Genomic DNA, 12,894 nt, shown 5'->3' on the forward strand with positions numbered 1-12,894 from the left:
ATTTCTACCCGAGTGAAGTTTGAATATAGCCTGAATAGTGTTTGTAAAGCACTATATTCTCTGTCAGTTTAAAATATTTATTATGATGATGCATTCATAAGTGTAGAAGAGCTAAAACTGCAATAGTTTTCCCCTCATCTTTTTTCTTTTACAGTTATTAGGAAATAAGACAATGGGAGAAAGGCTAGTTGCATTTTGAGCACCTGAGGTTTTAGTACGGTACACACCTTTTGCAGAAGTGTGTGTAGATTCATGGAAAATCTGAATAACTAGTTGTGTGTGAATATAAATGAAAAGAGCACTGAGACGATCTCTGAAATATTTCCTTGACTTTTGGAGCAACATCTCTGCTTTCTAGCAAGCTGTGTGTGGATTTTCCCATTTCTAAGGTCATTATCATTAACCAGGCAATTCTTTCTCCATTCAGTGCTGTTTTTTTCCCCTAAACCCATGCTTTTGTTGTGATTATTGCTGGGATTGTGTTTGTAACACAACAGATCTCATTTTACAGCAACGTTTTAGTGTCCAGTTGTCAAAAACAAAAATAATTACTCAGCCTCTGTCATGTGAAATGTAATTTGAGAAAGCTCAGTTCTTCCCTGAGGAAAATCTAATTTAGTTTACTCCATTCCAGCTATGATTGGTTGCCTTGGTTTTCTTTACAATTAGAAAAGAAAATATGTTAGTGTTAAGTTTTTAATAGTGAGTTAACCAGAAGAGATTTGATTAGTTTCCTCTCTTGTTTTAGTCTGGTCCATAGGTTATGACCACATCATTGTATTAGCTAAATTCAGAAGTCTTGTCTGAGTTCATTTGTTTTCCGAACAAAACATAGCATAAAAATTCACCTTTATTTTAATAAACTATTACTTTATTTAGAATGAAAATTCTAGCTTCTATTTTTAGACCAAGCATAGAATATTTACATTTTATATAATAAACATTGTGGTTCTCTTAGTTTATACTGTTTTCTTAAACGTGTCCTGTTTTGTATTCTTACTGTCTGAAGTACAGAAATTAATTGCCATTATTTTAAATTATTTCTTTTTTAAAGATTGCGTATATATTGAAAGTCGCCGGCCGAACACCCCGTACTTCATCTGCAGCATTCAAGACTTCAAATTGGTAAGCAGTGTTTTCCATGTTTTTTCCTAACATGGTGGTGATATTGCACAATCTTTTACTCCCTTTAACCCTTCTCTTTTAGTAATACTCTAGTAACTTTGTCACTACTGAAACAATTAAGTGCCCTGTACAGGCAGAGCTGGTTGGTTAGTGGGGCACACAGAGAACTCTTCACAAGGTTTTATAATCCACATAGCTACCTATTGTGCTTCGAATGCTCTAGGGGGGAAGTGGTACGGTAGTTTACTAGTTTTCTGGAAAAGCTGATTATAACATTGTCTAGATACTATACTGTAATGATAAATTCTCTATAAATAAATGCTGAAGATGGAGTTGTGGGCTATCAAGAGTTGTGGTTTGGTAGCCTGTTGGACTATGTGGATACAGGACTTGAGCTGAGATTTAATGACTCCCTCACTATCTCCTCCTAAGGACACTTGTCATGAAAACTGTTAGATTAAAAAAAAATAATTCAAATCTCCTTTCAAAACCTTCGATCTTAAATGAATTTTCAATTCAAGGACACATCACCACACTAAGAACTTGAGAGACATGTGATTTCCCCCCCCTTCCCACAAATCCATAGCTTTGTAACATAAAATAACTTTTTAAGCAAATCCCTGTGCCGGTTTTAAGTGGGCTACACATGCTTATTATAGTGATACAATACAGTAGGAAACCTCCACCTTCCTTCTCCAGGTGATACAGCATAGGTGGCATCTATGTTTTTCTCAGGCCCCTGTTATACCTAAGAGTAATCGGGGGGAGTTAGATAGAATAAGGTCCTTAACTGAGAATCTCCTTTCTTTCGGCTGCTTTTGTGTCACAAATGTTTATATCACTTAAAAGTTAAAGCAATAAATAATTACAGGCCCAGGGTGACATATTCCTTGTTTAGATTACCTACCATCTGTTTCTGCTAAAGGTTCTCTTTCCTTTCTCTATCTGTTCTCTCCAACCCCCAGTTAATTTTGCAGGGCTGCAGTGCGGGGGAACGTGTTCTTTCCTTTTGCCTGTTACATTGATGGCTTTCTTCTTCAATATTTATGTCCATGCTAGTTTTCTGTTTTTCCAGAGGTCTCCATTATTTACAGTATCCATCCTTTCAGGTAATTTTTCACACCCTTCCCTGACTTCTCTGAAGCCTAGCAGCTACCTGTTTGTTGGACTTTTTGTTATTACTTAAACATTTGCTGCTTTTCTGTGATCTCTAACAAGTACAATACGGTTACACCATGAAAAATACTTAAGTGTATTTTTATCTACCAGGTTCTAAGAATGCGTTAAACCCCATTTGTACAATTTTTGCACATTAGCAGGTGCCTTCATGTTTCAGTGGAATCTCTCATGAAATGCTGAATTACAATGTGATAGTTGCCATTCTGGATAGACGTTCCTGCTGAGTTACAGTAATTGCTCAGGGTATTAACAGCAATAAAAGCTGAAGCTTCTGTTGTCAGTATTGGTCTAGTACAACACATTAAAGTTGTCTGCAAAAACAATGTGGGAAGCAAAGTGCAATATATTTTGATCCTTTAAATAAAAACAAAAAAAACCCAACCACCACCTCACACCGTGTTTCTTTCTTTTGTTTTTGTTTTGAGGTTCTGTATGCAGCTCACACTTGCAGGGATGTATAATGGTAGGAATGCTGCTGATTCCTGTTTATGGAAGGAATATAGTTGCTGTATGCCTGTCCCCTTCACACTGTAGGTTCTTTAATTCCCCTGATGGTTTTGTCAATAAAATCGGGGGCATAATGAATGCTTAAAAAGAGGCTGATGTTGGTTTTGCTAACAGAAAATGGATCTGCAGTGTTTTTGTCACGGTTGATCTATTTGCTGAGGAAAGGGTAGTATGTACAGTGGAAAGGACACTTGATCTCTCTGCTATGCCAGATTCCAACAAGAAAACGCAATTTTGTTTTGCCCTTAGCAAAACATGTCAAGTGAAGCAGGAAAAAAAAAAAGCAACAGCTTTGAAATGTCACCAACTAATTAAGTACATTATCTTCTCGGTTATCATAATTTAAGTGTGGGTTTGGATGCATAGCTGACAGTTTTTTACTTCCTTAGTAATAACCCTTTTAACTTGGTGGTTCAGTGATTTTGGTGCAATCCAGGCACAGAACTTTTCCCTAGGTATGTTTTTATACCCAGAATGGGTGCGGGAGGGGAGGAGAAAGGACCATTGACCATGTGTGACGGGTTCGGTCACAGAGACCCTCTTGGGACTGTCACCTGATGTGCTGGAATTACCTTTGAGCCCATTTTCCCTGCCAGCCTGGGACTCTAGAACTGTGCCTTGTTGAGCCAGACACGCTAGCCTGCTGCGACAGAGACCCAGGTCTGGTCCACGCCCCCAAAGCTGCAGGCTATAACCAAAAGGTCACCTGCAGGTCACCTGTCTCCAGCTCAGCAGGTCACCTGTCTCCAGCACCCAGACACCCAGTTCCCAATGGGATCCAAACCCCAAATAAATCAGTTTTACTCTGTATAAAGCTTATACAGGGTAAACTCATAAATTGTCCACCCTCTATAACACTGAGAGAGAGATATGCACAGCTGTTTGCTCTCCCAGGCATTAATCACTTACTCTGGGTTAATTAATAAACAAAAGTGATTTTATTAAGTATAAAAAGTAGGATTTAAGTGGTTTCAGGTAATAACATACAGAACAAAGTAAGTCACCAAACAAAATAAAGCAAAAACATGCAAGTCTAAGCCTAATATATTAAGAAACAATTACAGGTAAAATCTCACCCTCAGAGATGTTCTGATAAGTTTCTTTCACAGACTAGATGCTTTCCTGGTCTGGGCCCAATCCTTTCCCCTGGTACGGTCCTCGTTAGTCCCAGCAGACATCTTAGGGGGAAAGTAGGGGTGTTCTCATGACTGGCAGCCCCCTTTGTCCTGTTCCACCCCCTTTTATAGCTTTGGCACCAGGCAGGAATCTTTTCTCTCTCTGGGTCCCCACCTCTCCTTCTAAATGGAAAAGCACCAGGTTTAAGATGGATTCCAGGATCAGGTGACACGTTCACATGTCCTGTGAGACCCCAGCCTCCATTCTTCCAGGGATGGCCCGTACACGCACCCAGGAAGGTTTACAACCAATTGTCCTAGTCAGTGGGAGCCGTTAAGCTTCCAAACCACCATTAATGGCCCACACTTTGCATAGTTACAATAGGACCTCAGAGTTCTACTTCATATTCCTAGTTTTATACACAAGAATGAGACATTCGTACAAAAAGGATGAACACACTCAGTAGACTATAAGCTTTGTAATGATACCTTGCAAGAAACCTTTTGCATAAAGCATATTCCAGTTACATCATATTCATGGAGTGCAACGTCACAATTTTCATTTTACAAATGGTGACAACGGGCTCCAGAGGTGAAGTAACCTGTCTAAGATGACAAGAAGCTCTGCAACAGAGCTGAGACTAGAACCCAAGAGTCTTCATTCCTGGTTCAGTGTCTTATCCACCTGACTAATTAGCCAGTTCTTCTGTGGTTAATTACATGTGGAGAAAATGTGCCAGGCATTTACACCTGTGGATATGGCTACTGAAATTCCTTTTTCATTCTAAAAGCTTAAATTGAAAACAGACTTGGGTCTTCCAATAATAGGTCTTAAATCATCACTGTTTTCCTCCCCCTTCCCGCACCAGATTTCAAAGTATGACACCCGATAATTTCAATGACATATCCAAGCCTTTCTCCTACTTAAAAAAAAGAAGAAGAAAGGAAAAAAGGCTGCTAGATAGACTCCTAGAATGGCTGAGATCTTATGTTGAAAGACTCCCTTTCCACTTCAGTAAAGCTTGATCAGGATGACTAATTGGGGAATTAAAACTTTCTTGCCTGTCTCACCTCTGTTAAAATTGAAGCGAATTAAATAAAAAAAGGGGGTGGGGGAAGGATAGGATGACACCCAGCTTGATGGATCTGTATGGACTGAACTGCCGTTGCTGCCTCTGGAAGTGATAGGTTCACATGGCAAGTGTTATGGATTGTTTCAGAACAGCCTATACTCTAATCTCTAGATTGTGCTGCCTAGGAAAGAAACCAATTGTCCTCCCCTCACATGCTCTTTCGATCTCCCACTGTCATAGCATGTACGTTGTTATGTTTTCTCACATTAGTATATTGCACTTATATTACAAGTCCCTCTGTTGACACTTTAAGATGAATCAATTCAGCTAAAAGAGATACTAGAAGAATCTCTTTTCATTTCCTGAAGAACAGTCCCCTCTCACCAATGGCCATTAAGTCCCAGTGATAAAGCTTTAGTTACTACTGCTGTTCTCTTTGCAATCTGTCTCTACTGCTGTGCTATTTGTGATTTTGTTTCACTTGGACATTTACAATGTTGAGGAGCTGGTTCATTCTCTCCATAAATTGTTCCTCAAGTGTTAATGGGTCTAGGAGCAGCAGCAGACTTGGTTCCAAAGCTCATTGTTACAGACTTTACTTGAGATCAGAAGCTAACTCTTCCCATTTTTCTATGGCACCTGGAAATCAAATGGGGGCTAGAGGAAAGAAAGCAGGAGGAGATCACAAAGTGATTTTGCCTTTCTAGGTGCACTGTATTGGAAATGGTCACAGATAACATTTGTGCTCTCCTGTGTAAGGCATTTCAATGATGGCTCTCTCCTTCAAATGTTCAGTTACGCATAAAACTAACTATAAATGGAATTGTAAAGTAAAGTATGATGTGTGCGATGATCTAAAGGTAAACCTGTATCCTCCGGAATAAAAATGCTGGATGAAATCCTGGCCTCATGGAAGTCACTGGCAAAACTGCCATTGACTTCAGTGGCATCAGGGTTCTGCTCTCTCTTCAAGCAACAGCTGCTTGAACTTCTAAGAATAAGACTTCCATCCACAAGCTGAATATGGTAGTGCCATGGACTCCATTTTCTTTTTTCTAAGTCACTTATAAGCCAGTTCGATATCTTTGCTTATGTCATAAGCAACCTGAGTAGCCTCATGGGTTTCAATGGGACTACTCAATATGCATGAGAGTATCAGTCTGACCCTATTTATTATATGCCGTATCATGCACTTACAGACAACAATTGTTGATTGGTGAGATTTTTGAACCAAGAAGTTTTTTAACTTAGCATCCTTGGAGACTTGTTTGGTGGCTATTAAAGATTAACTTCTAGCAGACAACGCCTCCAACTTGATAGTCTTAGTATCTTTTTTGTAATATTTTTTATTAATCCATACAATCTTTGCTTGGTTCTGGTAATCTGTCATTACCATACCTGTCATAACCTGTCATACTCAGGACAGTATCTTTCTTCTATGATATCTTAGGTCATGCTGACCTAGAACTGGCATTCATAGTCTCATATGGTTGTGGAAAACTTTTGTGGTACAAAAGACGTACTGTAGTCAGTTACTGCAAAGCCAGATATCTATGTTACACCTACCTAATAACTCAGCACAAAAATAATGCACTCAAAGGCCAACTCTGCGTTGGTGGTGCCAGGCATGAGTAAAGGTTGCAGTCCTAGCATGGGGTAGGAACTCACTGGGAGCTAGATTTTCAGGTATTATGGTGACAGGCATTGTGCCCTTGCCAAGTGGGAGATGGTATGCATTGGGCTAACATTAGTTAGGAGCTCTTATCATAGGGAACTAATGCCACGTGACAGCCTTTTCTCTCTACCATTGCACCAATGCAGTATGTAACGCCAGCTATCACTGTAGGAATCAAATTATCTTTAAAAAGTACATTTAGGGATTGTTTATGGTTTAATGACTCTTGAGAGAATGAACGTGAACTAAATATATACCACTGTGTCAAAAACTTAACAGAAATACCAATCTGTCATGAGATTTTTGGGGGGTAACTTACTTTCTTGTTCTGGAATACCTTCTAAACATAACTGACCCTTTAATGAAAAGTCTTAACTTTTTGTTGAAAATTACTTTGAGGAAATTGGTGTTGATCTGAAGGCAGAGGGTGGTTAATAGAATGTTGCTAAGGGAAAAAAGGATACGTGAGGTAGAAAGGGTTTAACAATATTGCTTGTTTTTCAGTACTAGCATCTCTGTTCCAATCATGAATTTAATAAATGTTTCACTCAAATTTGCTATGAAAGGACCACATTTTTTTCAGAATTTAATTGGATCAAAGTACTGCACTTTATAAGGCCAAAGGAACAAGGAAATATTCATGTAACTGTATTTAAGCTTCAATAAAAGTGAAAATTCAGCCACAAATTGCTTAATAAATTCTCAGTATTTATATCTCAAGCTTTGAAAGGGGCACAGTTGGTGAACTAAAAAACGTTAACTGCTTGGTGTACCTGGTGGTGGTTTACTTTGAGTGCGCTTCTGTTGAGAGCATTAATATACTCCGCTTTTGACTTGGGGGATAAGAAAACTCTCTATTCATGATCAAATTCAATATGAATGTAGTAGCTGATACTGCGTGTCTTTCATTGAGGACTACATCGTCCTAGGCAGAGGGATTTGATGATCTAATGGGTTTTTCCATCTTTGATTACCATGATTCTGATGAGAGTTTGTGTTCAGCGTGGGTCTGAAGTACATACAGAAGGTCCTTCACCAGGAAGGATGGGTTTGGGGTTGAGCGAGGGAACAGAAAACATATTTGGTTAAAAGAATGCTGCCATGGGATTTATGAAATAGACTTTTTGCTCATTACAAACATGATTTAGAAGTTTGAAACTGGAAATAATTAACCAATTTTTTTCTGCAGTTGAATGAATACACATTGGTGGTAGTTGAAGGGTTGTTTGTGAATGCCAGGCTGCGGGAACTGAAGTATTTATCTTTGGGGTAGGGAAGGAAGCACAAAGAAAGACATTAACTTTACAAATTGGTTTTAGGCCTGTTGACTATAACGCTCCCTTTCAAATATTCTCTGTATATCCTCTCTGAGGTCTTTACTTTTCACCTACTGCAAACACCTCTTTTAGGACTGTCCCTCACAAGGCCTCTTCAAACGCTCTAGATTCTGGAGCAGGGTGGGGTGCATATTCCAGCTTTGGAAAATGAAGGCCACTTAGGCATTACAAGGGGACACTTGTACCCTCCACTCACTTTGCAATAAATCTTTATGCTACCCAGCTACCAAGAATCATGCCTGTATTTTCTAAAAGCTATTAATTTTTTTGAAAACATTAAAGTACTGTTGTGATAATTGAGCCTACAAATTTACCCTGATTGTGAGCTTAACTGTAAGAAGAGAGTGTAGGTGGAATGGCACAATAACCTACAACAACAAATGCTAATGGGAAAAGTTGCAAAAATGAGACACTGACTTAGTACAAACTAAAAGGCAGACTGATATTGTTCAGGGACTGTGTTAAGATTGAGTGCTAAATAAGAGGAGTAGAGGACCAGGAAATAATGGATCAGAATTGGTGTGTTGCAAATTAGGCCTAATTGGTGGACAAAATAATGAAGGGATGGGCTATTCCACTCATCGCTCCCTTTTGGGGTTCTTAAAGAAAACTGGTAGAAAAGCTGACTGCTGCTGAAGTGAACTACACCATCATGACTGCCATCCCCACCATCTCCTGGGAACCTGGACCATCTGGATCTTAATTCTGAGAAATCTTCTGACCAAACCAAATCACAAGAGACGGCCAGATAACATCATCACCTCCACTGGCTCCAGCTAAATCCCAGCGCACTGGGGTATGAGACTTTCTCTCCCCCCCCCCCCCCCAATCCCTTTTCCTCCATGTATCCTTTTTGTTCCCTGCCTTATTTCTTCTTTCCTATCTCTCTCCTTTTTCCTTCTGTATCATAAGAATCTGGCTTAGCCAGCCAAGACTACATGTTTTGCAATATTGCTGTAAGCTTGTGACCAGCAAGAGGCAGCTAAAGGCAATGTCCTAAATAGCCCAATGCTGGTACAAGTTTACCAGGTCTCAGAGTGACTAATAAGATTGTGTACTGTCTCTGTTTTTCCCCCAGCAACGAGATGGCAAGGGGAAGTCAACGTCAGAGACAGAAGCTGTATTTTCTATCTCTGCTAGTGGTCCGTCTCCCCCTGTTTTGCATTAAACCAAGCCTGTGCTCACAGAACCCAAGTTCTAAAGATACACTTTGCTTTCAATTTGGACCGAACATGCACCTAAAGTGAGAAAAAACAGGCCAGGTCTTGGGAATCTTCATTGTTCTCCTCAGCGGTTTCATCCTATTGAGTCTTTACCATGTGCCTGATTTTTCAGAGGTGTTGAGCATTCACAGCTCCCACTGACTTCAGTGGGAGTTGTGGGAACTCAGCACTTCTGAAAACTGGACCTGTAGGTTCTTAGTATTTGCCTGGTTTGGCATTGTATAGTGTAGGGTTGCTTTCTCTAAGCTGATCACATGGAAGCTAGAGGTTGTTCCTGCAATTCACGGGCTGAATTTCCTTGTGAATGGAACTTCTCATGGAGCTGCAGCTGATTTACTGCTTTGGTACTGTGGTATTGGCTTACGTTTTTAGGATTGATTTTACTGTTAGGATTCATTTTAATGTTTGGATTTTAAGAAATTGGTTAAACTTTGAGATTTGTTTGAGTGCATGGTATGAAAAGATATTACAGAGAAACTGAATACCATCAATTCATTTGCAAGAAAATTTTTGATTTTTGTGTATTTGGTACAGTGAGGAACTGAGGTTCTCCACAGCATGTTTGAATATAAGAACACTTAAGGGAAAATTCAGTTCTGTTTGCATGCAGATTCACCATGGGACATTTGAGGGAGGAGGAGGCAGTTCCTTTAATTAACCCCCCACTCCCACATGAGAGAGAGAGAGAAAGAGAATTCCTCCCATGTGAAATACCACACATTTTTAGGAACCAAAACAATGAGTCGGGGAGTCAAGAGTAAGGCAAAACTCAGCATTTTTAAAGGGTACTGTTTTAAATCTCAGACCTTATTTTCATTCCTCTGAACCCTGCTCAAAAAGATCAGTAGTAGCTAGAAACTGAGAGTGAGTGCAAACTTTCACTTGCACATTTCAGCTGCTGGCAGCCTGCTGAGATCTACCAGTGCCAGGTTCAAAAACCAGCTGCATGTTATAGGAGCCTTTTAGCTCCTAAAGTTGGTAGGATTTCAAGATGGAGTTAAAAACAGCAGAGAAATACTTTCAACAAGTTTTTCCTGCTGCGCTTGGTCCTTGACGTAACAAGCTCTTGGAAGGCAGATAAGCAGTGTACTGGCCCAGTCAGCGTGTCTACTATTCAGCCAGATTTTGACTTTCATGATATTAGTAAATTTTCTATTCCCTTTAGGCAGTTTTTTTCTAGCTCTTTCTTTCTATAAGAGTTTTACTGCATTTTCCATGTCCATGTTGCTTACTAACTAGGATTTGCTGAACTGATGGTAAATTTTACTCATTATATTGATTTCGGCAAACTTTTTGTCTTTCCATTAATTCTGGGTGACTGACTCCCTGCAATTGATTACCAATATTTCAGTTAGCAGCACAGGGCTGTGTATGCTGGAGATTTAAATGTAAAGATGATTGGTAGTCCTCTCCCAAACCCTCTCTACTGTGTTTCAAAGGGATTCTATAGGAAGCCCATAAATCTTCCTGCAGTTGAAACAATGCAGCAGAAACGTAACTTTATTGATTGTTCTTTAAAGACGAGGAGAGTTGCCAAAACCATTTTGGCCTGATCTGAACCAGATCCAGTTGGCAAATCTTCCACCAGGCACTGAGATCTAATAAATTCCACAGGCGCACGCAGATCTAATACAGTGTAATGATAGAGCTGTGGGAGAAAAAAAATTGATTATAGGGTTCCAGACAATATCATTAACTTTTCTTGCTATAATACACCAGATGTCTTCACTAATAGACTATTTTTTGTTAATTTAGCTTTTATAGAATCCCATTGATCATTTAAGTTTCTTGATATAAGTGTTGAGTTAAAATTTTAGTGTGTGTATGTGTGTGCACAAAAATGACAGCAGAAACTCTCAGGTGTTAAGAGCATATACATGTCCATTTGTAAATACTTAGCAGAAATTAGATTATTGTGACAGGAACCTTAACTTTTTCATTACTAACTAATAGCCTATTGTGTCTAATGTGTTCTGTTGAAGGAATGGTGGAGGGTGAGGAGAGGGAAGCTGAAAAATAGTCCATAAGAATCCTTTCTTGATCGGACAAGGATGATTTTTCCAGATGCCTGCAGTACCAGGTTGTTTAAATACAAATTACATGGCAGTGAAACAGACATCTTCTCCAAAGCAAAAAGATGTGCAGTGCTGTAAAACGGGCTTAAAGTGAACATTTGTTTTCTTTGTAATGGAATGTACTGCTGTACTGCCGTACATAGTTCATTTTTGTTGCACCTGTGTTTTTCTCCCTTAGGAGAACAAGATGCCCTTGTAGTTGAGTTGGATCACTTACAGTGCCCATTTTTAGCCAGTGCTTTTGGTATGCTCTCCAGGCAGCAGTTTTGTTGAAGTGACACATCACAGAATTATAAGAATGCAAAACAGTGCTGCTGTAGCTCACTAGCTATTGTATTTGTGTTAATTGTTCTTTTAGTGCTTGTCCCTATGTGTATGGGTGTGCATATGCTCCATGGACATGAGACTGGAGAATTCTTGCAAGCAGTGTCCATTGGTCCCCACCTGTGCCCTTTCTCTCCTCATGCTCCTATCTGAGGACATTGAGAGCAGTGTGGATTGACTGCCTCTCCAGTTCCTTCTGCCATGTGGTCTGAGTCAGAATCTCCAGTGTCTGGAGCTTCTCCATTACTTGAACTTGATCCTGGTCTTCAAACTTGTGGTGTAGTTAGTGTGAATCGTTTTTATCAGTGTAGTAAATGAATGATAAGTATCCTCCACCCTAAGGACCCCTTCCCCTTCCCCCATATGGGAAATCCTGGGCTTTAAATACTGTGTCCTGTCCCTGCACTTTCTTGGTCAGTGATGACCACCAGCGCTGCCTTTGTTGACTCAGAGAAATGTATATCTCCATCAAGTGCAGTGTCTGTCACTCTTTCCACAGCTGGAACCAATAGGTGGGAGAACACGGCTTAAAAAGCACTTTATGGAGAAAGCCAGAGGCCTCACTCAGACCATGACCTGAGTCATTGAGGAGTGTGCATTCTGGATGAGATCTGACACGTGTGCAGGAAAGAGCACAATCAGGAACCCTTTGCCGGGGTTTCCTTGTGAGAACAGGAGACATTTTCATAAGCACAAGAATGGGCACTCCTCTGAGTACGTTCTGAAGAGGACAGATCCCTCCCTGACCTGTCCAAGTTGGAGGAGCCTTTGTACCCAGTTTGCAAGGATTTAAGATGTCCTAAGGACAGTGATAAAAGGTGCATAGGAGCAAGGCTTCACTGATACCAGGCTACACACTGGCAATGATTCTGCTGCGGTACTGTCCAGTTTGAGATACCAAGAACCATCAGTACCATCAAAGAGCACCTGACCGGAGACTCATTCACTGGTGGTACAGCTACATCCCTATATGGATCTGCCAACCAAGAGCTTTTGCACATGGACTCCAATGGGACAGCCAGACAAGACCCTGGGCACTCTGGGGAGACTGTAGATATGTACCACTTCATAGGGGATCTTTGTTCTCCTGGATCAGCAGCGTTTCCTGTTGTTGAGACCTATCCTTGCCTTGGAGGTTTTGATCCCATCAGGAGAAATGGGCTATGGGAAAAGAATTTCATCACCGAATTCTCTTTAGTAGCCATGGTTTTCCTTCAATAGAACTGATGACATTGCCAATTGAGCTGGATCTGAACCTTTC

General features: G+C 40.1%; 1 protein-coding gene across 4 annotated transcripts in view; it reads left to right on the forward strand.

Moving 5' to 3' along the window:
* RERE (arginine-glutamic acid dipeptide repeats) overlaps positions 1-12,894 on the forward strand; it is a 412,980-nt gene that overhangs the window by 167,530 nt on the left and 232,556 nt on the right. For all 4 annotated transcript variants that reach the window (XM_074975155.1, XM_074975156.1, XM_074975154.1 and 1 more), the window contains exon 3: positions 1,055-1,125. In XM_074975155.1, the coding sequence (XP_074831256.1) occupies positions 1,055-1,125 (71 nt within the window). The remainder of the gene's footprint in view (positions 1-1,054; positions 1,126-12,894) is intronic.

This window comes from Natator depressus, chromosome 18, assembly GCF_965152275.1.
Source record: "Natator depressus isolate rNatDep1 chromosome 18, rNatDep2.hap1, whole genome shotgun sequence".
NCBI lineage: Eukaryota > Metazoa > Chordata > Testudines > Cheloniidae > Natator > Natator depressus.